General features: G+C 40.0%; 1 protein-coding gene across 1 annotated transcript in view; it reads left to right on the top strand.

Annotated features, from left to right (window-relative positions):
* The window catches only part of Dennd6a (DENN/MADD domain containing 6A), a 57,302-nt gene extending 35,865 nt beyond the window's left edge, over positions 1–21,437 (top strand). The window contains exons 12-20 of the mRNA XM_013010560.1: positions 1,159–1,253; positions 8,490–8,555; positions 8,637–8,701; positions 11,681–11,770; positions 14,622–14,675; positions 14,921–15,030; positions 16,127–16,229; positions 18,082–18,156; positions 20,235–21,437. Coding sequence (XP_012866014.1) covers positions 1,159–1,253; positions 8,490–8,555; positions 8,637–8,701; positions 11,681–11,770; positions 14,622–14,675; positions 14,921–15,030; positions 16,127–16,229; positions 18,082–18,156; positions 20,235–20,366 — 790 coding nt within the window. The 3' untranslated portion in view covers positions 20,367–21,437. The remainder of the gene's footprint in view (positions 1–1,158; positions 1,254–8,489; positions 8,556–8,636; positions 8,702–11,680; positions 11,771–14,621; positions 14,676–14,920; positions 15,031–16,126; positions 16,230–18,081; positions 18,157–20,234) is intronic.
* The last annotated feature ends 5,045 nt before the right edge of the window (positions 21,438–26,482 follow it).

Consider the following 26,482-nt stretch of genomic DNA (forward strand, 5'->3'; position numbering starts at 1 on the left):
AGTAGCTAGGATTACAGGTGTGAGCCACTGGCACCCGGCCTTAATTAAATTCTTTTTTCTCCCAAATCTCCCCCCCCCTCCTTTCCTTTCTTCCTACCTTCCTTTCCACCTTATACTAGTTTTTGTGGGTTTTTTTTTTTTTTTTGTCGTGGGGATTGAACTCTGGGCCTGGGCACTGTCCCTCAGCTCTTCAGCTCAAGGCAAATGCTGTACCACTTGAGCCACAGCGCCACTTCTGGCTTTTTCTGCTTATGTGGTGCTGAGGAATCAAACCCAGGGCCTCATGCATGGGAGGCAAGCACTGTACCACTGAGCTGCTTTCCCAGCCCCTACTAGTTTTTATTCAGTATTAAAAACTTGTCATGAATCTCTCCTTCTTGATATGGTTCACATCTAATTTTAACCAAATTCTGCCAAGGAAATAGCCTGAAGTGTGTCTCAGAGTGTTTATCACGGTCTTTCCATAGCCCCTGGCCTCATTTTCCCGTCTCGAGCCTTTCTCACATCCACTGTTGCATTCTTCCCAACACCTTTCCTTTTTGTAGTATAGGACATCTTTTAGTTTTCTCCATAATGATCCTTCTCATTCATACAGCTTACCTCCTCTTAGTTTTCTCTCCTTTCCTATAACATCTAAATTTCTTAGCATATGAGTTTGGTATTGCTATCTACTCTCATTTCTGACTATCATCCTTGCCACGTTGTGCTCCAGTAATGTGGAAGTATGTGGACTTCTATGTGTACGGTATGATCTCACTTCAATGGGAAGCACATACTGTTGGTTCTCCTACATCATCCTTCCACCCTTATCTGCTTTGTAGATATTTTTCATATCTGTGTGAGTATCATCTCCTTGGTGAGGCTGTCCTTTAATTCCCTCACAGACTGTGGGTTCTCATCTATGATTATTGTGGCATTTTATTCTACCTTCATTGTCTTTAATTTTAGGTATTATGATTAGGCATTTATAGCCTTCTATCTTAGGACCATAAATTTTCATTTTTATATGCATGGTATTAAACATGTTATCTGGAACATAGTTAATGTGAGGAAAGGAAAGATAATGCATACATTGTTCACTCAAAAGTTGTGAATTATTCTTCAGTGGTCTAACATTCATGTTTTCCTCGCCTCTGTTTTGTTTTGTGTTTTATACAGGCCCTCAGTCATATTAGGAGTAACCAACCCATTTTTTGCTAAAACACTCCAGCACTGGCCACACATTATTCGAATAGGAGATCTTAAACCTGCAGGTAAAGTATAAGCGTGGTGTCCTCTTTGAAATATGTAGTGTGACCATACAGATGTGCTTCTTCGCCTTTGGTTTTTTTTTACCACTTATCTATTTTTTTATGTTACTAGCAACTTTAAGGCAACCAAAGTAAAGGCCTTTGGAGAAGAATATAACTTCCTGCTAAAATATGTTTATAAATCTTATGTCCTCCTAGCAAAACACAAACCTATTCTGATATAAACATTGAATTATAGTAAAGCCTCAAATATTTGAATTTTGTATTTTATAATCTCAGTCAGATTGAGATTTCCAATACTACATGAAGAAAATCTTATAGAAAAATAGAATTTTGCCGAGTGCTAGTGGCTCATGCATGTAATCCTAGCTACTCAGTAAACTGAGATCTGAGGATTTGAAGCTAGCTCAGGCAGAAAAGTCCCTGCTGTGAAACTCTTATCTCCAATTAACCCCTCAAAAGCCAGAAGTGGGCTATGGCTCAAGTGGTAGAGCACTAGCCTTGAGCACAAAGAGACTCAGGGACACCTAGACAACTGACAAAAAAAGAAGAAAACTAGAATTATTCTAGACTTGGCACAAAATTTTTAGCAAGGTATCAAAACAAGTACTCTACATCCCTCTGTCATTGGTGTTGATTAAGGGAGTTCGCAGGAGGTGGTGCTTTTCTTGATGAGAAGACGTAACAGGCACTAGCTCTGATGTGTGGTGCTTTCACTGTCTTCATAGTATCATGTGATATGCAAGATTTTTAATTTTGATGAAGTTCAGTTTATCGAATTTTTCTTTTATTGTTTGTAGGTTTGTGTTAGTCATGAAATACCATTTATTATTTGATTATGAATGTTTGGTGCACAACTTAAGACAATTTTTGGCTCCTCGAATCCTGCTGTATACACTATACAAGTTATGCAACACAAACCCCTGCTTATGATTCTGGCTTTGAAAAATCAAAACACTTAGAGAATATTTGTAAAACTTTAGAGAGAGCATCCTCTGTAGGACAGGGAGGGAAGGTATAGCAAAACTAATTATGTTCTCTTAGGTCCAGAAAATTTGTAGCTGGAGTAGGCATATACATTGGGTTACAGTCCTGTCAGGAGACACTGACGGCATTGCAGGCTTGATTTAGTGCCTGCCCAGTAACTGTGAGGCCCTGAGCGCAAACTCCAGTGTGACCAAAAAACCCAAACCAAAATAAACAGCAGTGACAAGGAAAAGGCCCATTATTCCCTTTGGGGAGCAAGAAACATTTCTTTTTCTTTTCTATTTCTTCCTACTTTCCCTATTATTTTAACATAAATTCTGGCTAAACTTTAAAAAAAAAAAAAGATGGGGCTGGGAAGGTGGGCTCAGTGAGAGTGCTTGCCTTGCATGCATGAGGCCTTGGGTTCGATTCCTCAGCACCACATACACAGAAAAAAAAGCTGGAACTGGCTCTGTGGCTCAAGTGGTAGAGCGCTTGCGTTGAGCTGAAGAGCTGAGGGACAGCGCCCAGACCCAGAGTTCAGGCCCCTGAATGGCAAAAACAAAAAAAACAAAAAAGAAGGCTCTACAATAGAATTAGTAGTGTCAAGAGATTGCTTTTCCTGGATTGTCCCTGTTTGGTTCATATCCCTCATTTTAAATGGAGATGTCATTTTAGGATAATGGTATTTGAACAACTATTCCTCAGTGAGACAATTAATTCTACTGGTTTAAATTGATGTAATTATTCTGACCAGAAGTGGGGTTTGATGATCTCACAGTAGAGAAATTAACATGCTTGGCCTACATTGAATCTCTCTGTGTGACTATACAGAGGTGCAGTAAGGATTATTAAACCTTTTCTCAGATGTGCATGTATACAATAGACATTTCACAGATTTGAAATTAAAATAAATACTTGTAACTTTGGTTTGTTTTCTGGCCTCTGTGTTTTTTTTCCCCCAGAGCCATCTGATACTCACTTTACTTTTTGTAATAGACAACTTTCTTTATGTTTAGTTTTTCTTTATATCTATACTCTGAGAATTATGTGGTAGGGTTAGAGTTCAGTTTATATCTTACACCTGAATGAAAGACGAATTAATGTGAGTGAAGATTGCTACACTGGTTGTTTTCAGGTTGTTTCTGTTTCTGAAAAACACAAATGTGACTAAAGGTATGGCTCAAAGTGTGTAGAGTCTTTGCTGAGCAAACACAAGACTAAGTTCAAACCCCAATGCCATCCAACATGAACATGATTATTACATGAACATGATGCTAACTTATTCTCTGTCTGGTGTTCAGTTTCTTCTTTACACAATGAGTTTCAGGAAATAATGTGTTGTGATAAACAGCACTAGTGCATATAGGAATTTGTGGTCTTTTAGGACTTGGGGAAACAAAAGTATAAGTTCTTTTTTTGCGGGGGGTCCGGCCGTGGGGCCTGAACTCTGGGCCTGGGCACTGTCCCTCAGTTCTTCAGCTCAAGGCTAGCGCTCTACTACTTGAGCCACAGTGCCACTTCTGGCTTTTTTCTTATGTGGTGCTGAGGAATCGAACCCAGGGCCTCATGCATGCAAGGCAAGCGCTCTACCACTGAGCCACCTTCCCAGCCCCCAAAGTATAAGTTCTTTTTTTTGGGGGGGGGTCCGGTCGTGGGGCCTGAACTCTGGGCCTGGGCGCTGTCCCTCAGCTCTTTAGCTCAAAGCTAGCACGCTACCACTTGAGCCACAGCGCCACTTCCGGCTTTTTTTTTTTCTTATGTGGTGCTGAGGAATTGAACCCAGGGCTTCGAGCATGCAAGGCAAGTGCTCTACCACTGAGCCACCTTCCCAGCCCCAAAGTATAAGTTCTTAAACTTACTCCAAGATTACGATTTTCACACGAGATTCTTTAGATTCTTGGAATCTAAGGCAGACAGTTAACTTTAATTGTCTATTAAATATGTATTAATTTTGTGTTTATTAAAAAAAAGTTGTGATAACAAGTTTCCTCAAACTTTTGTGGTAAGGCAACCACAAAATTTAACATGAGATGTTCTCATAAGAATTCTTACATGAGAATAGATATATTAAATTGACAAAGAAAAAGCTGGGGTAATGAATAAAAACCATTTCAAAAACCTGAATTTGCCTGGCTTCTTCTTTCTCTCAATCTGCCTCATAAGCAGTTTTACCCTAGTAACTCCCCTTTGTCTCTTGCCTTGCCTTGCCTTGCTGCAAGTTGTTTAGCCAAGTGCATTGCTTTACTAGGCTTTTCTCTCTTGTGCTTCTTTCAGACTGCTCTGCACAATACTACAAGTGTTGTACACAAGAGTCCTGACCCTGTGGCTCAGACTTGTGGTTGTGGCACACTATAGCGCCACTTGGTGGCTTTATGTTAAAATGCAGAGTTCAGCATGTTTTATGTTCCTCGCTATTTCAATGTCTTACCCTTATATGTCAAACAGCATTATAGTTCCTCTTGATCAGGCAGCATTTGGCTGGCTTCATCTCCTCTCCTTCTAGCTTCTCATTCCTGCTCAGAGGGTTTGGTGGTTAAGCGTGATAGCTCAGAAGTTGGATCTCCCATTTAATGTCCTGGCGTAAGTATGTTATCTGTGTGCCATTGGACAAGTTACTTTTCTGGTTATGACACAGCTAACAACCTGTTTGAATGGAGCACTTGTCAGTCAGGGTAGATGAAAGTAGTGAACAGATGGTACTGTTTTGTTTCTGCCTCAATTTCTTAATCTGTGACATAGCAATTGTCAGCTTAGTTTTAGTGTGAAGATTAAATGTAGCGGTGCACCGGTGGCTCACACCTGCAATCCTATCTATTCAGGAGGCTGAGATCTGAGGATTGAGGTTCAAAGCCAGCCTGGGCAAGAAAGTCCATGAGACAAGTGGTGCTGTGGCTCAAGTGGTAGAGTGCTCGCCTTGAGCTGAAGAGTGCAGGGATAACGCCCAAGCCCAGAGTTCAAGCCCCACAACTGACAAAAAAAAAAGAAGAAGAAGTTTAAGTGGCACTGTGGCTCAAGTGGTAGAGTGCTAGCCTTGAGCTGAAGAGCTGAGGGACAGCGCCCAGGCCCAGAGTTCAGGTCCCACAACTGACAAAAAAGAAAGAAAGAAAAGAAAGTCCATGAGATTCATCTCCAGTTAATCACCAGAAAATGGGAAGTGTCTCTATGGTTCAAAGTGGTAAAGTGCTATCCTTGAGCAAAAGAGCACTCAGACAAAGCCCCACGGCAGAAAAACAAAAACAAAAAGCAGAACAACCACCAAGAAAACCTGCTTAAATGTGACCTTCCAGATTTCTCACTTTTATTTGCCAGGACACTCTTCTTTTGTACAGTCTTTTTTTTTCTATCCTACCAAATATTCTTTTGTATTGTTATTTATCTTTCCTTGTCATATTTTACCATTATACTCTAAGCCATTTTGTACCAGGGCTTTGCTATTTATTCCTATATGATAAGTACCTTGCACTTCCTAATATTTTTGAACCAATAAAAAGGCTGCAAAGACTTATCAAATGCATGATTTTGTTTGTAGTAAACATTTTTGAAATTGTCAGGGAAGAGTCAATTATACTGTTTTGCATCTGTACTATTTTGCATCTTTTCTATAAGCTTGAAATTTTTTCAAAGTAAAGTTTATAAAATTTGTTTTGTCATAATATATGCTGTTAAGAGTTTTTAACAATGTAAGATTATCAATGTTCTACATTCCTGTGGTTGCAAACTTTAGAATATATTTCAGTTACTAGCTTTACTCTTCTGTAGAGAGGGGATGTGGAGAGAGTGAGAAAAAAAAATCAGTGATAGTAGGTGTGTTTATAGCACTTTTTTTTGGGGGGGGGTTGGTTGTGGGGCTTGAACTTAAGGCCTGGGCATTGTCCCTGAGCTTTTTTACTCAAGGCTAGTGTCTACCACTTTGAGCCACTGCTCAAACTTCCAGGTTTTAGGTGCTTAATTGGAGATAAGAATTTCATTTTTTAAAAAAGTCGAGGATTCTCAGATCTCAGCCTCCACTCTGAGTAGCTAGGATTACAGGAAGAGCCACTAGCACCCAGCCATTTAAGCCGGTTTATAAGAGAAACAAAATGTGGGTCTTTTCAGGAAATAGAAATAAGAGGTTTGTGTGAGCAACCATCACCTGGCTCATAATAGTTTTAAGTGTGTAACTTGAGGCATTTTTTTTCTTGCCTAAGGGTTGTTTATGGTGTATCCTCTCGAGTTACAAGACCTGGGCCAATATGTCTAGTAGACTTCAACACAGCAGTCTGTCCATGTGGCTCATAACTATCACTACTTGATAGCAATGTAAGTGCAGAATTTGAGGAGATAACAGGAAAAACTAAACCTTTGAATACTACATCTGGATAGTCACTTAGGAATTTTTTTTCTACTTATTCATCAGGGATGTTTTATTTCTATTTGGAACAAACTTTTTTTTCTGTAATAGGATGTTTTAATTCATTTTAAGGCTAAGGAAAACACTGGATAATATTAAAGTACAAGACATTGAGGGAGAATGATGGAATGGGTGACACTGATAAAAATCATTGCACTCACTCTGACATGTTGAATGGAAACCCCTTTGTACAACTATGAAAAGATAATTTTAAACATTTAATTTATATATAAGTAAAAGTTAAATACTAACTTCAATAGATGAAAACTTAGAAGATATTGGCAATATGAAAAATACACAAATGTGAAAACAAAAGAGGTGATGAATACTCTATAATTAGTGAGTTAGAATTCAATAGACATGTCTTGAACTCAATGCCAACATTGAGGTTATATGCTTTTGTCAAAACATAGGGTACATATAAAATTCCAAAAAGCAAATCAAGTACAAAAATACATCTTCTCACTACTACAAGCAGTATAACAAAATGTTAATAATATTAGTAAAAACCAATGATGGGATCATTGAGTAGTAAAATAGTGATATGATCTCTGGTCTTTGCAGACAGATAGGCCAAGGATTGGGTTATAATCCCATTGCAGATTGCACTGTGTTCCCCTGCCAATGTATTGAACATCATGAACCTTGGATCCTTCACCTAGAAATGTAACTATACTTTGCAAATTTGTTATGAAGGTTATCTACAAATTTTGTAAAGAAATTAAGAGTTAAAAAGTAAAAACTGAGTCACTTGGTATGATCTTGCACATAAATTTTAAATTATAAATTTGAGTGACAAAAGGGGAAAGATGTTGGTAATAATAGATATATATTAATGAAAGATCCATATCCATTTTGTACATTTACTTGAATTATTTCTGTACTGCTACAATATTCAATGTTCACTTTAATATAGTTTTAAAATACTAAGAATGAACTCTTAAGTATTAATTGATGTTCAGAACATTTTAGCTATAACACTCCTGGCTGATGGTAAGTACATTATCAATCTTACAGGAGTCTAGTTCTGTAATATATTTGATTATTATGACAATAGAAATTCTTTTCCTGGAGGCTGAGAAAGTGGCTCAGTGGTAGAGTGCTTGCCTTGCATGCATGAGGCCCTGGGTTCGATTCCTCAGCACCACATAAGCAAAAAGAAAAAAGCCAGAAGTGGTGCTTTGGCTCAAGTGGTAGAGTGCTAGCCTTGAGCTGAAGAACTGAGGGACAGTGCCCAGGCCCAGAGTTCAGGCCCCACAACAACAAAAAAAAAGTCCTTTTCCTTCCCTTCTTTCCTTCTTCCCTTCCTCCCTTCCCTTCCATCCTCTTTCCTCCCCTCCCCTCCTCTACCCTTCTCTCTTGTTCTTTCTCCCCACCCCTACTCCCGTCCCCCCATCTCTCCCTCTCCCCCCTCTCTCTACCAATCCTGAGTCTTGAACTCAGGGTCTGAATACTATCCCTGAGCTTTTTTTGCTCAAGGCTAATACTCTTCCACTTGAGCCACAGCTCTTCTTTTGGCTTTTTAGTGGTTAATTGACTTTCACTGACTTTCCTGCCTAGGCTGGTTTTGAACTGTGATCCTCAGATCCCAGCCTCCTGAGTGGCTAGGAATGAGTGAGCGACCAGTGAGTGCCCAGCTTACTTCTTTTCTCTTCCTCTCCCTTCCTTCCTTCCTTCCTTCCTTCCTTCCTTCCTTCCTTCCTTCCTTCCCTCCCTCCCCTCCTCCCTACCTTTCTTTTTTTGTTTTTCTTTCTCTTTGTACCTTACCTTACCTTCTTGCTGGGTATCAAACCCAAGGCCTTGTGTATGGTCAGCAAGCATTCTACTACAGTACTATATTCCCAGCTCAGTTATGATCATTTTTGTGTTGTTTCCTTCAGGTGAAATTCCTAAGCAAGTTAAAGTGAAAAAATTGAAGAACCTAAAGACTCTGGATTCTAAACCTGGTACTGACTTAAAGAAAATTAAATATATACTTAGCAGAATAGTTAGACTTTTCTGTTTACTTTCTTTTCTTTACTTCTTAGGAGTTTATACTTCTTACAAGCCATATCTAAATCGAGATGAAGAGATCATAAAACAATTACAGAAGGTAATTACTTGTTCATATGGGTAATTTATACTTCCTTTTATAGGTATGTAATATCTAGTTAGGCATGTTTGCTTTGTGTATCATTATGTGACACAGAGTCTTGTTATTAAATAAAAGCTTCATAAAAATCAAGAAACTGGGGCTGGGAAGGTGGCTCAGTGGTAGAGTGCTTGCCTTGCATGCACAAGGCCCTGAGTTCAATTCCTCAGCAATACATATGCAGAAAAAGCCGGAAGTGGTGCTGTGGCTCAAGTGATAGAGCGCTAGCTTTGAGCTGAAGAGCTGAGGGACAGCTCCCAGGCCCAGAGTTCAGGCCCTACAACTACAAAAAATAGAAAGAAGTAGCCACAATTGTATGCATGAATAATGGGGCTACAGCTATAAATGCATACCACTCATTCTAGAAATTTAGGAGTGACTTAAAAAATTATATTACATTATCCAAAAAAAAAAAGAAGAAGTGGGCTGGGAAGGTAGCTCAGAGGTAGAGTGCATGTCTTGCAAGCATGAGGCCCTGGGTTTGATTCCTCAGCACCACATAAACAGAAAAAGCTGGAAGTGGCGCTGTGGCTCCAGTGGTAGAGAGCTAGCCTTGAGCTGAAGAGCTGAGGGACAGCGCCCAGACCTAGAGTTCAGGCCCCAAGACTGGCAAAAAAAAAAAAGAAGAAGAAGCTGGGTGTCGGTGGCTCACACCTATAATCCTAGTTACTCAGGAGGCTGAGATCTGAGGATCATGGTTTAAAGCCAGCAGAGGCAAGAAAGTCTGTGAGACTCCAATCTCCAAAAAACCACCAGAAAGCCAGAAGTGAGGCTGTGGCTCAAGTGGTAGAATCGTAGCCTTGAGCAGACAAGCTCAGGGACAGCACCCCATCCCAGAGTTCAAGCCCTGTGGCCAACAAAATAAAAAAAAAAAGAAGAAGAAGACATGTAATTACCTGACTTTGTAACTACAGTCACTCTATAACAGCAGTTTTTTTTTTGGGGGGGGGGTCCAGTCGTGGGGCTTGAACTCTGGGCCTGGGCACTGTCCCTCGGCTCTTCAGCTCAAGGCTAGTGCTCTACCACTTGAGCCACAGCGCCACTACTACAGTCACTCTATACATCATCACCTCTATAACAATAAAAATGTCTTTCAATAGTATTAACTTAGCAAATGTGATATAACTGTTGTCTCCTTTGATATTTTAAAGTATAAGATGATTTTCGTAATCTAAAGTCTCTCTCAGAGTTTTAAGATTCTGTTTTCCAATTTATTTTTTAAATTGATACACAAATGAGTTACCAGTGAGATACAACATGCTGTTCTGGTATATGGCTATTGTATAGTGTTTATATCAGGTTAAACATATTTGTCTCTTCATATTATTTCTTTGTTGTTTTTTTTTGGGGGGGTCTGGTCGTGGGGCCTGAACTCTGGGCCTAGGCGCTGTCTCTCAGCAATTCAGCTCAAGGCTAGCGCTCTACCACTTGAGCCACAGCACCACTTCTGGCTTTTTTTCTTTTTGCTTATGTGGTACTGGGCAATCAAACCCAGGGCCTCATGCATGCAAGGCAAGCGCTCTACCACTGAGCCACCTTCCCGCCCTGATTTCTTTGTGGTAAAAATATTCAAACTCTTTTCTACTAGTTTGTTTGAGACTGATCTCTGGTCTTTGGAGGCAGATAGGCCAGAGTTTGGATTATAATCCATTGCAAATTGCACTGTGTCCTCTGCCAATGTGTTGAACCTCCTGAACATAATTATTATCTATGGTTTCCCTAATTGCACAACAGCACATCAGACATTGTTCTTATCTATTATTTAGTACCTTTTGACCAACTTAAAAAATTAATACACTTTATTGTTATTATAGAGGTGATGTACAGAGGGATTAAAATTACCTGAGTCAGATAATGAGTGCATTTCCTTTTGTGCAGTGTCTTCTGTTCCTCCACTGTCCCTCCCTTCCATCTCCATCTGTAAGTTGTATAGTTCACTTTCATTAATGTCTAGAGAGCTCCACTGCTGCACTTTTTTCCACCCCATTTCCCTCAAATTCTGTGTCCTCCTTACCCCCATCCGAAGATATACATGTGAATATTCCATACATAAGTCAAAGAAGACAGTATCATCAAAAACTGAAAACTAAAAAAACAATAGTCTTTTGTTTCCATATCTTAGAGTTTGTTTCAGTTTGCATATTATTTGAGATAAATATGAAGAGACACATAGGCATTGCACCTTTGTGATTCTCTCCTAAGTGTATCCTCTTTTGGTCTCATTCTGTGTGAGTATCTAGAATCATGAGTAATTTATCATATCCCAGTGCATTTTAGATCTAACTTGTGCATATCAGAGAGAACATGTGCTGTTTGTCTTTCTTAGCTTGGCTTATCTCATTTAACATGATTTGTTCTAGTTCTGTCCATTTCTCTGACATTATTCTTTTTCATGGCTGTATAAAATTCCACTGTGTATAGGTACATTTTTTGGATCCTTCATCTATTGTAAGGTATCTGGGCTGTTTCCATATCTTGGCTAGTGAACAACTGTTTGCATTCCTTTCCCCCCTTTTCTTTCCAGCCTCCCTCTAAAGATTCTTTTCACAAGATGTAATAAAATGAACTTTAAATCACATTACTTGAAGACAATTTTTTTTTTCAGGCAGGAAAAATTTATTTACTGAACTGCTGCCCTTGCCATGCATGGTGGAGAGGCATGGCTGAAAAGGGGAAAAAAAAGGGGGGGGGAACCCACTCCTGGGCCAGGACTTATCTAGGCCAGGGACAGGAAGAGGTGTGGCCAGGTAGGAGAAAGGTGTGGCCACACTGGATCTAGATGTGACCTCAGGGTTTAGGACCCCCCCCTAAGCAAAATTTTAAGTTTCTAAAAAATGTCAAGTATGAATGCATATCTATATAGTAATTGAACGTGATAATTGTCCATTGTTTTGTATTCTCTGACACAGAAGATGGATTCTCTTTGTATTCTTTTTTAAGGGTGTACAACAGAAACGTCCTTCTGAAGCACAAAGTGTTATTCTCCGGCGCTATTTTTTGGAACTGACGCAAAGCTTCATCATTCCATTAGTAAGTTAAACACATCTTTGATTAATTTAATATTTTGTTGAGCATATGAATATTTCCCCGGTATTTCTTATCTTTTTTTGATTGGAGATTGAGCACAAGGGCTCACACATGTGTGGCAAGTTGTTTCACTGTTGAGCTGCATTCTCGGCCAGACTTTATCTTTTTTGGTGTTTGTGTTTGAGAAGACAGGGTATCTTTGGGAACCCAATCTAGACCTTTTAACTTGTGATCCTTCTCCTTCAGCCACATGAATGCTGAGATTATGGTGCCTCCATAATCATTTGTAGTGCTGAGGATTGAACTCAGGTCCTTGTGCTTGCTAGACAAGTACTTGAATAATTCTGTGGTTTTACCAGTTAGTGTTTAGTGATTTAAAATAGAGCAAGAAACCTGATTCTTTGTTGTGTTAACTGTGTAGCTTTGGAAAGTCAGTACCTCTGACCTTCCATTTGCCTATCTGTAATCTGTGACCGATAATACTTTCCCAGAATACTGATACCAATTACTTTTTATTTTGCAAAAATTTATAGTCTTCTATTTTCAGTTTTTTTGTTTTTGTTTGTTTTGTTTTGTTTTTGTTTTTGGTCGGTCGTGGGGCTTGAACTCTGGGCCTGGGCACTGTCCCTCAGCTCTCCAGCTTAAGGCGAGCACTCTACCGCTTGAGCTACAGCGCCACTTCCTTGTTTTTGTTTTTGTCTGGTCGTGGGGCCGGAACTCTGGGCCTGGACGCTGTCCCTCAGCTCTTCAGCTCAAGGCTAGCGCTCTACCACTTTAGCCACAGCGCCACTTCCGGTTTTTTTCTTTTTTGCTTATGTGGTGCTGAGGATTGGAACCCAGGGCCTCATGTATGCAAGGCAAGCGCTCTACCACTGAGCCACCTTCCCAGCCCTATTTTCATTTTTTTTTAAGTAGACACATTTGCTTCAACTAAAGCTGCTTTTCATACAAAACTAAACACAAATGATGAGATTAATCCACAATCCAGAGTAATGAAGAGTAAAAGATACCAGCTAAATGCCTTTCACAATAAATGGTTCATCCAAAATGATTACCGAACAATCAGAAGTTGAAGTTCTTATACTACAAAAGTAAGATAAGTTTGTATATGAACTGTAACATGGAGTTTGCAGCTGTATTTTATTTTATTTCTTTCTTTTTTGCTGGTCATGTGGCCTGAACTCTGGGCCTGGGTGCTGTCCCTAGCTCTTGAGCTCAAGGCTAGCGCTCAACCACTTGAGCCACAGCACCACTTTCGGCTTTTTCTGCTTATGTGGTACTGAGGAATTGAACCCAGGACTTCAGGCATGCAAGGCAAGCACTGTAGCACTGAGTCACTTTCCCAGCTCCTGTATTTTAGTTTCTGTTTATTACTTCATAACTATTAGCATCATTAGATGTAGTCCTCAGGACATACCCTGCATCTGTTTAAATTAGACATAATATTTTCTTCCATTGTGTCAATACAGAGTCACAATATTTTGGACAGGCCTTTGATGTAGTTTTTTTTTTTTTTGGTCAGTACTCAAAAGTTTTACACTTGTTACCCCATTTGAGCCACACTTCTTATTGAGTAGAAAACCTCCAGATTCAAGATTTTTACCTATTTATTGTCATAACACAGGTCATTTTTGTGACTCCAAGAGGGGTAAAGTAAGCAATCAGTTTTGCAGCAGATACTACCTGGGTGTCCTGTAATTTAGTTCTGATACTGTATCCCTAGAGATAGCTTCACCTCTCACAGGTTGAGGATTCACTTTCCAAGGTTGTTCCTCTCCACTTCACATGCCAGGCACAAGTCCCAGGTTTTATCTGTGGTTTTGACCAAACAGCTACAAGTTGCAGTTCCTTCAACCCTTCGTTGATGTTTAGCTTGCTTGAATGGCTTAGAGAACTCAGAACATTCAACACTAGTTGGCGTATTGTAAAAGATATTACAAAGAAAGGATGAAGAAAATAGATGCACAGGGCAAGATATAGGGGAAAAATGTAGAGCCTCCATGCCTTCTCCATGTATGTTGTTCTATAGGAAACTTGTATATTTAGCTTTCTATAGGCTCTTCAGATCCTGTCTTTTGGACTTTTTTTTTCTTTTCTTTCTTTCTTTCATTCTCTTTTGTGTTTTTGTTTTTTTGGGTTTTTTTTTTGGTCATAGGGCTTGAACTCTGGGCCTGAGTGCTGTCCCTTAGCTCTTCAGCTCAAGGCTTGTACTCTATCACTTGAGCCACAGTGCCATTTCAGGTTTTCTGGTGGTTTATTGGAGAAAAGAGTCTCATGATCTTTCCTGCCTGGGCTGGCTCTTAACTGCAATCCTCAGATCTCAGCCTCCTGAGTAGCTAGATTACAGGCATGAGCCACCGGTGCTCAGCTGTCTTTTGGATTTTTATGGAGACTTCATTATATATGTTTGACTGAAGCATGGATAACTAACTGTGTCAAAATGTCATTAGAAAAAAAGAATATGTATGCTCTGGTGTTGTCAAGACTCAGTGGAGAAAGTAAGATCTATTTGTTCCTTGTTTGAAGGTATGGAGTAAAGTTCTTATGTGAGGGTCTTATCTTCTGTCAGACAAGGTAGAAGAGGATTGTTTTATTAGACCAACAACTCACAGATAGAGACTGGGGAAGATTAGAGTTTCTATGATCCTATCTTGGGGGAAGAGAAATTCTAGTTTTTGTGGTCTTGGGGAAGGAGTTTTATGAGCTAAGAACTGTCACTGAAGGCCCAAAGATACATATCAAAATATCACAGTTGAAAATCTATTTTATTAAAGTTTAAGATGTCTGAGTAAGAAAGTAAAGTTAGGAGTAACTTTTATTAACATTTTGGTTTTCTTTTCTTAAATGGTTTTAGGAAAGGTATGTGGCAAGCTTGATGCCTCTACAGAAGAGTATTTCTCCATGGAAGGTAAAAAATTGAAACATTTAGGTAATATTAATAATCATATAATAATATTTAAATAATTTCTTGTTTGTGTTCTGTTAAGTAATACTATCTTCTTTTAATATATCCATTCCTTATTTCTTTTTTTAAAAACAATAACAGTTGTTATCATTTATCGAGTATTCTGAACTAGGAATTAAAAAAATTTGTTGTTATAAAGATGATACACAGATGTCATTCCTAATTTCTAATTATGTTTTGTTTTCTAGAGTCCCCCTCAATTAAGACAGTTCCTTCCAGAAGAATTTATGAAGACACTTGAGAAAACAGGACCTCAGCTAACTTCTAGAATAAAAGGAGATTGGATTGGACTTTACCGGTTAGTCTCTTTTATCCTCATCTGTGGAGCTTTACTTAAGAAAATGAAGTGAGTGACTCGACTTACGCTTAGATTGATTATTTATTTATTTATTTATACTACTGGATTTTGAACTCAGAGTCTTGTGCTTGCTAGGCAGATGCTCTACTGCTGAGCCATACTTTCAATCTTTTTTGCTCTGTTTTTGTTGATACTGGGTTTGAACTTAAGGCCTTATGCTTATTTTGCTTGCTAACCTAACTGATACTCTACCACCTGAGCCATCTCCTGCCCAGCTTTTTTGTGGGTTTTCTTAGAGATGAAGTCTCTTGGACTTTCTGCCTGGATTCAACCAAGGTCTTTTGGATCTCAGCCTCCTGAGCAGCTAGGGTTATATACATGAACCACTTTTCATACTTCCAGTCAATATTTCCCTTTTTGCCCCGTCTGCACCAGAATTGCTATCTGCCTATTCTGTGCTTCTCAGTGATCTAGATGACAGATATGTATCACAATGCCCAGCTTCTTCCAGTGAGATGAAGTTTTAAGAACTTTTGTTTCTACAATGACCTAGGTCCTCCTGATCTCAGCCACTTACATAGCTGAGATCTAGTGGCATGTATCACCATACTCAGCTAATGGTTGAAAAAAGGTCTTGCATGAATGCCTGGGATGACTTTGGGCTGTGATCCTCCCCAATCTCAGCCTCCTAAGTAGCTACTATTACAGATGTGAGGCACCAGTCCCTGGTTTAAATTTAGAAACTTAAAAAAGTAGCTGGGTGCTGGTGGCTCACACCTGTAATCCTAGCTACTTGGGAGGCTGAGATCTGAGGATTGCAGTTCAAAGCCAGCCAGGGCAGGAAAGTCGGTGAGATTCTTACCTCCAATAAACCACTAGAAAACCGGAAGTGGTGCTGGCTTAAGCGGTATAGTACTTGCCTTGAGCTCAGGGACAGTGCTCAAGCCCAGAGTTCAAGCCCCATAACCGACCAAAAAAAAAAAGAAACTTAAAAAAGTCTACTATCTGACATGATTTTATGGTCTATAAGAAAAATATTGAGGAGAAGAAAGAAATGATAGTGAATCTTTGCTTTTCTGAACTTTATTTTTTGTAGGCATTTTCTAAAGTCTCCAAATTTTGATGGCTGGTTCAAGACCCGGAGGAAAGAAATGACCCAAAAATTGGAAGCACTCCATCTAGAAGCTCTTTGTGAAGAGGTTAGAAAACAGTGTGTTGGTGTGATTGCTAACTAGTAGTGACAATAATAATATTCTTAGAGGTTTAAAACATGCTGGCCGCTGGTGATTCATGTCTGTAATCCTAGCTACTCAGGAGGCTAAGATCTGAGGATCACAGTTCAGTGCCAGCCCGGGCAGGAAATACCACCATGAGCCTCTTTTCTCCAATACACCACCAGAAAACCAGAAGTGGCGCTGTGGCTCAAGTGGTAGAGTGCTAGCCTTGAGCTAAAGAGCTGAGGGACAGCGCCCAGGCCCAGAGTTCAAGCCCCATGACTGACAAAACAACAACAACAACAAAAAACCCAGTACCTTGCATCTACTATAAATGGTAATCATAGTTAACTTTTCAAGATCTTGTGCTATATAACTACTCAGGGACTACAGAGCCTCTTTATGTGGTGACTCCTTTATAATCTTCACAATAATTCATTGAGGTAGGTATGTTATGACTTGCATTGTGTGCCACCTGTCACTTAGAAGTTAAGTGACCTTGCCAGAGTTTACCTCACACCAAGTAGAAGAGCTGGCAGTGCTGTTCTTGCATTCGTCAACAAGTGCTAATTATGTACCTCTCTTTCCAGTTTTTCATTCAATGACCTCAGATTGGTAGGTGAATAGGAATATTATACTGCAGAAAGCGAAAAATAGTATAGATCAGGTCCTTCTTTCCCTGAAGAGTTGAAAATATGTACCAGTATATATTTACCAGTACATTCTGGAGTCAAGATTTAAATTGCTGCAGTCTCAACTTCAGCTTGTTGCCGGTGTGACTTATTTACCTCTTCCAGTTAGTGTTAACAATCTTCTCATGTGTCTGCTGTATTTAATTTTTTATCTGTAATATCACCAGCTTATTTTCAATTAAACTACTTGTGAAAACATAGAGCATATTCTTATTTACATTGTATTTAGCTTTAAATGTTAAAGTGGAATAGACTCATTATTACCTTCCTAATCATAAACTCCCAGTGGTTGTGCTTTTGAGAAAATAATATGAGGGGCTGGGAAGGTGGCTCAGTGGTAGAGCGCTTGCCTTGCATGCATGAGGCCCTGGGTTCGATTCCTCAGCACCACATAAGCAAAAACAAAAAAGCCGGAAGTGGCGCTGTGGCTCAAGTGGTAGAGCACTAGCCTTGAGCTGAAGAGCTTAGGGACAGTGCTCAAGCCCAGAGTTCAGGCCCCATGACCGGACCCAAAAAAAAAAAAAAGAAAATACTATAAAGAAACCAGAAAGGGGCTGGGAAGGTGGCTCAGTGGTAGAGTGCTTGCCTTGCATGCCTGAGGCCCTGGGTTCAAATCCTCAGCACCACATAAGCAAAAAGAAAAAAGCCGGAAGTGGCGCTGTGGCTCAAGTGGTAGAGTGCTAGCCTTGAGCTGAAGAGCTGAGAGACAGGGCCCAGGCCCAGAGTTGAGGCCCTATGACCGGACCCCCCCCCCAAAAAAAAGAAACCAGAAAGAAGGCTAAGAAGAGCTTATTTGAAGATACAAAGTAGCACATTTATGTTAGTCGATTTCTTAGCTGGCATTCCTTATAAATTACTCACTACCATAGAAGACTGCAGTTTTTCTTTTTTCTTGCTTGTCCTTAAAGGTCCACCTCAGAAAGGAACTTTCTACATTTTGTTTTACTTCCAAATACTAGACAGTACTGGATCATGTCTAAAATTGCTTAATTAACAACTTCTAGATCTTCATGACAATTATTCTTATACTGTACTACTGTGTCTGAGTATGTCTTCTTCCTTTCCATTAGCCTTGCCTGTTGAGATAGAGAGATTTGAATATCATTTTGAGTACATATTGATTTGGGATTTGCTTATTGTTCTAGGACCTACTTCTCTGGATCCAGAAACACACAGAAGTAGAAACAGTAGACCTTGTATTGAAGCTGAAAAATAAGCTGGTATGTAATTAAAGCAATTGCAGATTAAATTGAGGGCTGGGAATATGATTTAGTGGTAGGGTTCTTGCCTAGAATTCATGAAGCCCTGGGTTCAATCCCTCAGTACCACATAAACAGAAAAAGCCAGAAGTGGGGCACAGCTCAAGTGGTAGGATGCTAGCCTTGAGCAAAAGGAAGCTGAGGGACAGCGCCCAGGCCCTGAGTTCAAGCCCCAGGACTGCATTGAGAGGTAGTAACATGAATCAAGTGGTAGAACATCTGCCTAAAAAGTGGAAAGCCCTAAGCTTAATCCCTAATACCTCAAAAAAAAAAAAAAGGTTGAATCGACTCCTGTGGAGATATTTTCTTCTTATTTGAGCTGATAATGTATTGTATATGTCACAGAAGTAACTTGATTTTTCTTTCTTTTTTTCTTTTTTTTTTTTGGTGCCAGTACTGGGGGCTTGATGATCTCATGGCCTGGGTGCTGCTGTCACTTGGCTTGTTTTTGCTCAGTGCTAGTGTTTTACCATTTGAGCTTCAACTCCACTTCTGGCTTTTGGCGATTAGTTGGAGATAAGAGTCTCATGGATTTTTCTGCCTTGGCTGGCTTTGAACCTCACTTTTCAGATATAAGCCTTCTGAGTCTCTAGAATTACAGGTGTCAGCCACTGGTGCTGGCAAAACCTTTAGGATTTTAAATAAGACTTGTAAGCCAAGACTTGTAAGGGGCATTTGTTGCTTATGCCTGCTTTTGCAGCTGCCCAGATCCCAAGGACCTTGACACAGCTAGTATCACAAAGCCAATCTGCTTTGGTCCAGGGAGCTAAATGGCTTGCTTTCTGAGGCCCTTGTTTTGCTTGGTTGTTCACATGGGTGACAGCAACACTTAGACCTTTGGAAATATGGCAGTAGGGTTCCAATAACATCCAGCAATTGATCTTCTCTCTTTGTTAGAAATAAGTGTGTGTGTGTGTGTGTGTGTGTGTGTGTGTGTGTGTGTGTGTGTGTGTGTGTACACGTGCACATGTGCCAGTCCTAAGTCTTGAATTCAGGGCCTGTGCACCGTCCCTGAACTTTTTTGCTTAAAGCTAACACTCCAGCACTTGAGCCACAGATACAGTTCTCAGACTTTTCCTGCTCTGGCTGGCTTTGAGCATGATCTCCTTAGATCTAAGCCTACTGAGTAGTTAGCATTACAGATGTGAGCCACCGACCCCTGGCAGAAGTAATTTTTTGTTGTTGTTAGTCATGGGGCTTGAACTCTGGGTTTGGGCGCTGTCCCTCAGCTCTTCAGTTCAAGGCTAGAACTCTACCACTTGAGCCACAGCACCACTTCTGGTTTTCTGGTGGTTTATTGGAGATAAGAATCTCATGGACTTTTCCTGCCTGGGCTGGCTTTGAACCATGATCCTCAGATCTCAACCTCCTGAGTAGCTAGGATTACAGGTGTGAGCCACCAGCACCTGGCAGAAGTAATTTTTAAATGAGAGGACTTCAGATTGGTCAGTTGATGGCAGACCAAACTAAAAATATTTGATCATTCACAGAAATCATAATGATAACATATTATTTAAAAACATTTACATGGCCAGGCACAGTGACTCATGTCTATAATCCTGGCTACTCAAGAAGGTTTGTACTTCTGTGTGTTTCTGGCTACTCAAGAGATATGAGAACTGAAATTCAAAGCTACCCTGGGAAGGAAAACGATGTGAGACTCTTATTTCCAGTTAACCACCAAAAAACTAGAGTGGAACTGTGGCTCATAAAAGCTAAGGGACAATGCCCAGGCCCTAAGTTCAAGTTACAAATAACACCAAAAACAATTGTTTTACATAGAATCTAATTAAGTCTCCAAAAATACTGTCATGGTCAGTATAATAAAGTATGCCTGTTATCTATGAATTTATAGAGAAGCCTTTTGCTGAGTTCAGCAGTGTATTACTTAAATGGCACATTATTATTTGTTTTTTTAGTTCATGTAAATTCTAAGACTGAAAGTTTCTAAGTTGTCAGACCATTAAAAATGTTTACACATAGAGACTATAATTATTACTACAGACTCATTTAAATGCTGCCAATTGTTCTTTGTGTAGTTACAGGCTGACCGAGAACATTTACCTGTGAAACCTGACACTGTGGAAAAGTTACGGACACACATAGATGCAATTATTTTAGCTTTGCCAGAGGATCTGCAAGGCATACTGCTCAAAACTGGCATGACATGATAATTACCAGAATTTTCCGGCCAAAAAGGAATGTGCACCAGGAAGCATACTGACATTTCAACTACACGCACAAGGGCAGCAGAGTGGAAAATAGCCGTGAATGCTAGACACAGGGTGGAAAGACTGTGTTGTATAAACAGACCTTTTTAGTGCATTATTTTTAAATATGGATATCTGTGGTGGTTTGCTTTAATACTGAAGCACCGAAAGGCATTTCTATATTTTTAATCATGTTCTAAAGTGCTCTTAATAGAGACCTGTGGGGCCATCAGTATAAGTGATTCCAAACTGCAGTGCTGGCATTGCAGGTATTTTTTTTAAACTGGTGCTGCTTTGCCCAATCATGTTGAAACTCAGGGGGATTTAAAATAACATTCACACTGGCTATCTTCTTAAGAAGGAAAGACGGAACTGTCCAACTGTAGTTAGAAGTAATTGATGCTCGTGTAGTGCCTTCTGTTGTCCTATGTATTTCACAAAGGCCAGCTGCTAGTCTTGAAGCTTTTTCTTGGCTTATGATTTGTAATTTTATAAGACATTTGGTTCAGGAATCATTGCTTTAAAATACTTTTCTTGCCCCCTTCATTGTGTCTATTAGTTGAAATGGTGGGTTTTAAAAAAAAATTGTCATTTAGAATTTTCATCTCACTGCTTACCATTTTCAAAATTTAGTCTTACTAGCTTCACCAAGGGCAAGAAGGCATCAAGTATTAATTACAGAAGAGTTCATTTTCTTTTACTCTTTATTAATTGGGCCTATGTAAATTACATAAGTAGTTTTTTTAAAACACATCCTAATTATGAACTTCATAATTAGCTGCTTCTTAAAAACGGGATTATTCTTCAAAGGCATCCATAAGCTTTTTAAGTGATAGTTATTTGAGTGGTTTTATAAGATTAATATCCAGCATTATTTGTTACTTAGTATAACTTTCCCTAAATAAATGTTTCTCAGAACACTTTCGCTAATGTTTGACGTGGAAACTTTTACCTGAATCACTGTTATAGTTTTTTTTTAATAATTGTTGACATTTATTTTTTTAAATAAGTTTTTTATTGTGAAAATACTGTACAGAGGGGTTACAATCACATGAGCAAGGTAATGAGTACATTTCTTATCAAGTATTGTTGCCTCCTCCTTTGTTTTTCCCCTACCGTCCCTTGACACTTTTTATTTTGTTTATACTACCTTGCCAAAAATAGAAGACGTTACTCGGTATAGAAAGAGTGTTTGGCTTGTGTTTGAATGGGAGTGTCTTGCAGAAGCCACTATTTAAAATAGGCACATACAGTGTAGCACATATGTAAATAGCTGTGTCTTAAAAACAACCTCTAAACAGCCAAATTTAGTTCTATGTATTTGTAAAAGGAATAGCTTCAGAAACTCTCGTTCTCTGTTGGTGTAAGTCTCTAAGGGCATTCAAACCCAATATAAGCTCCTTGTGTTTGTAACTGTGGTCTAATACCCAAGTGGGCCCCTTTCTCTGGATACTGTCCCTTGCAACATACCTCTAAGTCATAGAAAGAATGTGGCTTTTGGAAGAGATCAATTTGCCTTGGATCATATGGGTGATTTTGTGAAATAACAGTTGACCTTTCAGAAGAGGGCAACTTCTTTTATATACTCAAGTATTTCATAACTTCCTGGGAAACTTTATTTAGGTAAAAATGGTCATCTTATTATTTTTCAAAAAGGTGTATTTTAATAATAATCTCACAATTTATAAACAGTCTGTGACCTGAATTTAAAAGTTGTTAGTGTCATGTCAAGGATCTTTTAAATTTTGCCACTACAGGATGTATCATTTCAAGTTTATTTTGCACAGCTAAGGAGTAGCAAAAGATGCCAATTAGCATGTTATCATGCTAATATTTACTGTATTAAACTGAAACTTAACACATGTTGAAAACCATACCATACTCAATTTAACTTTTAATTTCAAATTATGTACTTGTAAGAATAACTGGGAAAGACTGACTGGTAACTTAATTTTTTGTATGATTTTTCAGAATTGTCTTTTTTTTTTTAGAAGAATTCATTAAAATCCAAACCCTGCCATTTAATGTGTTATCTCCACCAGCATCAAAAGGAATCACTGCTTTAGGGTGTTATGTAATGCCTAGTGCCTTCTATTTACAGTGAAAAAGAGATTTTTGGGGAGGCATTTACGGTCATTACTAAAAAAATGAATTAAAGATCTTGGATTTTAAAATACTTGGATATCTTGTGTTATTTCAGAGTGAGTTTGGAAAAAGAAGAGTAATTGAACTTTCACTATATAAGATTAATTTTATTTCCTACCAAGATTCATTCTCTCTTTCTTTCCTTTCCCTCCCTCCCTCTCTCTCCTTCTCTCACTTTTGTTCCTTCTCTCTTTCTTTCCTTCTTTTTCTTTCTTTCTTTCCTTCCTTCCTTTCTTCCTCTCTCTCTCTCTCCCCCTCTCTCTCCTTTCCTCTCCCTTCTCCTCCCTTCCCAGCCCTCCCCTTCCCAATTCTCTCTTTTCCCTTGGCTTGAACTCAGGGGTGCTGTCCCTGAGCTCTCTTGCTCAAAGCTAGTGCTCTGCCTGAAAGGATCCATCACATCCATGCCAGGGGACCATGTGGAGGCAGGCAGGCAGGCACAGGAGAAAGATTATTACAAGGTTTATTACAAGGATCCATATTTGCCCCGGAGAGGGAGCACGTGGTAACCTCCACCATCTAGGTAGCAGCACAGTCTCTGGTAGGGGTGAGGTAGATGGGAACTTAGGTGAGTCTGGGTGGAGACACGGAGGGGCCAGCTGTGTGGTGGGAACTCAGGGCAGCGAGGAGCTCAGGTCTGGGTGGAGCTGAGGACCAAAGGTGGGCATAATGCTTACACTACCATCTTGAGCCAGAGTTCCATTACTGGTTTTTGAGTGATTAATTGGAGATAAGAATCTCACCAGGACTCTCCTGCCTGGACTGGCTTTGAACTGTGACACTCAGATCTCAGCCTCCTGAGTAGCTAGGATTACAGGTTGAACCACTGGAGCCCAGGCTAAATTTCTCTCTCTCTCTGTCTCTCTTTTTTTTTGTTGGTCATGAGGCTTGAACTCTGGGCCTGGGTGCTGTCCCTCAGCTCTTAAGCTCAAGGCAAGCGCTCTACCGCTTGAGCAACAGCACCACTTCTGGTTTTCTATTGGTTTATTGGAGATAAGAGTCTCGCGGACTTTCCTGCCTGGGCTGGCTTTGAACCAACATCCTCAGATCTCAAGCCTCCTGAGTAGCTAGGATTACAGGCATGAGCACAGGCGTCCAGCTAAATTCTCTTTTTTTTTGTCGGTCATGGGGCTTGAACTCTGGGTCTGGGCGCTGTCCCTCAGCTCTTCAGCTCAAGGCGAGCGCTCTACCACTTGAGCTACAGCGCCACTTCCGGTTTTCTGGTGGTTTATTGGAGATAGGAGTCTCACGGTCTCTCCTGCCTGGTCTGGCTTTTTGGACCGCGATCCTTAGATCTCAGCCTCCTGAGTAGCTAGGATTACAGGCATGAGCCACCAGCGCCCGGCTTAAATTCCCTTTTTAAAGTAAAGTTTTCCGGACTGGGAAGGTGGCTCAGTGGTAGAGCGCTTGCCTTGCATGCATGAGGTCCTGGGTTTAATTCCCCAGCACCAAATAAGCAAAAAGAAAAAAAAAGCTGGAAGTGGCACTGTGGCTCAAGTGGTAGAGTGCTAGCCTTGAGCTGAAGAGCTGCGGGACAGCGCCCAGGCCCAGAGTTCAGGCCCCACGACTGGACCCAAAAAAAAAAAAAAAAAAGTAAAGTTTTCCATTTTAAAGAATTTCTTCTTTAAAAGAAATAGCAAATACCTATGCTCTAGTAGAACACTTTACTATATTCAAGGCCTGGGTTTAATCCCAGAAAAGAAAGAAAAAAGGATCTTCAAAGTAGCTATATATCCTTTGGATTTTTATTTTATTTGTTAAAATATGATAATTGGATATTATTTGTTTTTGAAATTACTAAATGGTATCCTTCAAGAAATACGGTAAAATATTCATACATTTAAGAGATCCCATATCTTGAGTGCCAGGGGCTCATGTCTGTTAATTCTAGCAATTCAGGAGGATGAGAGCTGAGGATCATGGTTAGAATCCAGCCCCAGTAGGAAGGTCTGGAAGACTCTTCAATAAACAACCAGAAAGCCAGAAGTGGATCCATGGCTTAGGTGGTTGAGTTCAAGCCTTGAGTAGAAAAGCTAAGGGATAACGGTAGACCGAGTTCAACCCCCCAGTACCTAAGTAAAATAAAATAACAAAGTAATGGGGCTGGGAAGGTGGCTCAGTGGTAGAGCGCTTGCCTTGCATGCATGAGGCCCTGGGTTCGATTCTTCAGCACCACATAAGCAAAAAGAAAAAAGCCGGAAGTGGCGCTGTGGCTCAAGTGGTAGAGCGCTAGCCTTGAGCTGAAGAGCTGAGGGACAGCGCCCAGGCCCAGAGTTCAGGCCCCACGACCGGACCCCCCCTCCCCCAAAAAAGAAGGTCACCTATCACTTGTATACAAAATATTGTCATTTATTGGTTTGTACCTTCCTTCCTTGCACAAGACCAATAAAAACCTTGGTTAATGGAACCTTGGGATTTGTTGCTGGTGAAAGGCTACAGGTCCCCTGGTCCCCCAAATCTCAGTAGCATGGTCCGGTCTCTGGTTATAGGGTTGCTCCCAGGCATGGCATATTAAGGAGCACATGGCAGGTTGCAACACAAACAAACCTAATTTTCCCCAAACTGGTAGTTAGAGAAGGCAACAAGCTTGCCTATGGCTATTTATTTTCCTCTTTTAGACTAGGTCTTAGTATGTATACCAAACTTGAATTTGTAACCTTCCTCCTTGAGCCTCTATTCTCTGGGATTACACGTGGGCATCAGTACAGTTGGCTCTGTAGCTTACAATACTTTTAACTAAAATACATTAGCTCATATAATGACTAAGTTATCCTGAATACTTGTTGACATCTGTTCCAAGACATTACTTACATTATGAGGAAATCAGCATTTGCTAATAAAAACAAGTCCTCAGTTTTCCCCATTATGAGTTTAAAATAGATCAAAATACAGAATTATGATTTCTCAAATTTACCTTACATTTAACCAATTTATTGTATAAACAAATTTTAAGCTAGTAGTTGATTGATGAATAGGTTTGTTTGGCAACTCCAGCATTTCTAATGAACGATGTGTAGATGTTGAGACACAAGGAAAGTGGTGGTAGACTTCATCTGTATCTCTTGTGTTACTTCTGGTCTTTTAAGAGCCAGGCTTTCTCAGCTGTTTATACTTGAGTGCCATGCCTTTCTCCAAATTAAGATTATTTTTGTTACACAGGGGGTATGGTTCAAGTGGTTGTGTGTTTACCTAACAAGTAGAGGTTCTGAGTTCAATCTTTTTTCTTTTTTCTTTGGTCAGTTGTGGGGCTTGAACTCTGGGTTTGGGCGCTGTCCTTGTGCTCTTCAGCTCAAGGCAAGCACTCTACCGCTTGAGCCACAGCGTCACTTCTGGTTTTCTAGTGGTTTACTGGAGATAAGAGTCTCACGGACTTTGATTTTGCTGCTCTGGCTGGCTTTGAATGAATATCTTCAGATCTCAGCCTCCTGAGTAGCTAGGATTACAGGTGTGAACCACCGACCCCCCCCCCCCCCCCGGCTGAGTTCAATCTTTAGTACACTAAAAAAGAGTATGGTTGTCTCCTAATCATACATCTCATGTTTTACTAGGTTTGCCACTTGTTTCATTTTTGCCATCCCATTCTCTGTTATAATACTATTTCTGCCTAGCAATTAGAAAGCTAAACTTCATGGATCCATATTTTTCCCTGTTCCTCCTGTTTTATGACAGCCAGTATGAATATGTTGTAATGATATAAATTGCTTCGAGGTTGGTTGAAATACTTTTGGAAATTAGTAACTTTAAAATTCTAGAGTTGAGGGGCTGGGAAGGTGGCTCAGTGGTAGAGCGCTTGTCTTGCATGCCTGAGGCCCTGGGTTCGATTCCTCAGCACCACGTAAACAAAAAAGAAAAAAGCCGGAAGTGGCGCTGTGGCTCAAGTGGTAGAGTGCTAGCCTTGAGCTGAAGAGCTGAGGGACAGCGCCCAGGCCCAGAGT

This window comes from Dipodomys ordii, unplaced genomic scaffold (genome assembly GCF_000151885.1).
Source record: "Dipodomys ordii isolate 6190 unplaced genomic scaffold, Dord_2.0 Scaffold12, whole genome shotgun sequence".
Classification (NCBI taxonomy): Eukaryota; Metazoa; Chordata; class Mammalia; order Rodentia; family Heteromyidae; genus Dipodomys; species Dipodomys ordii.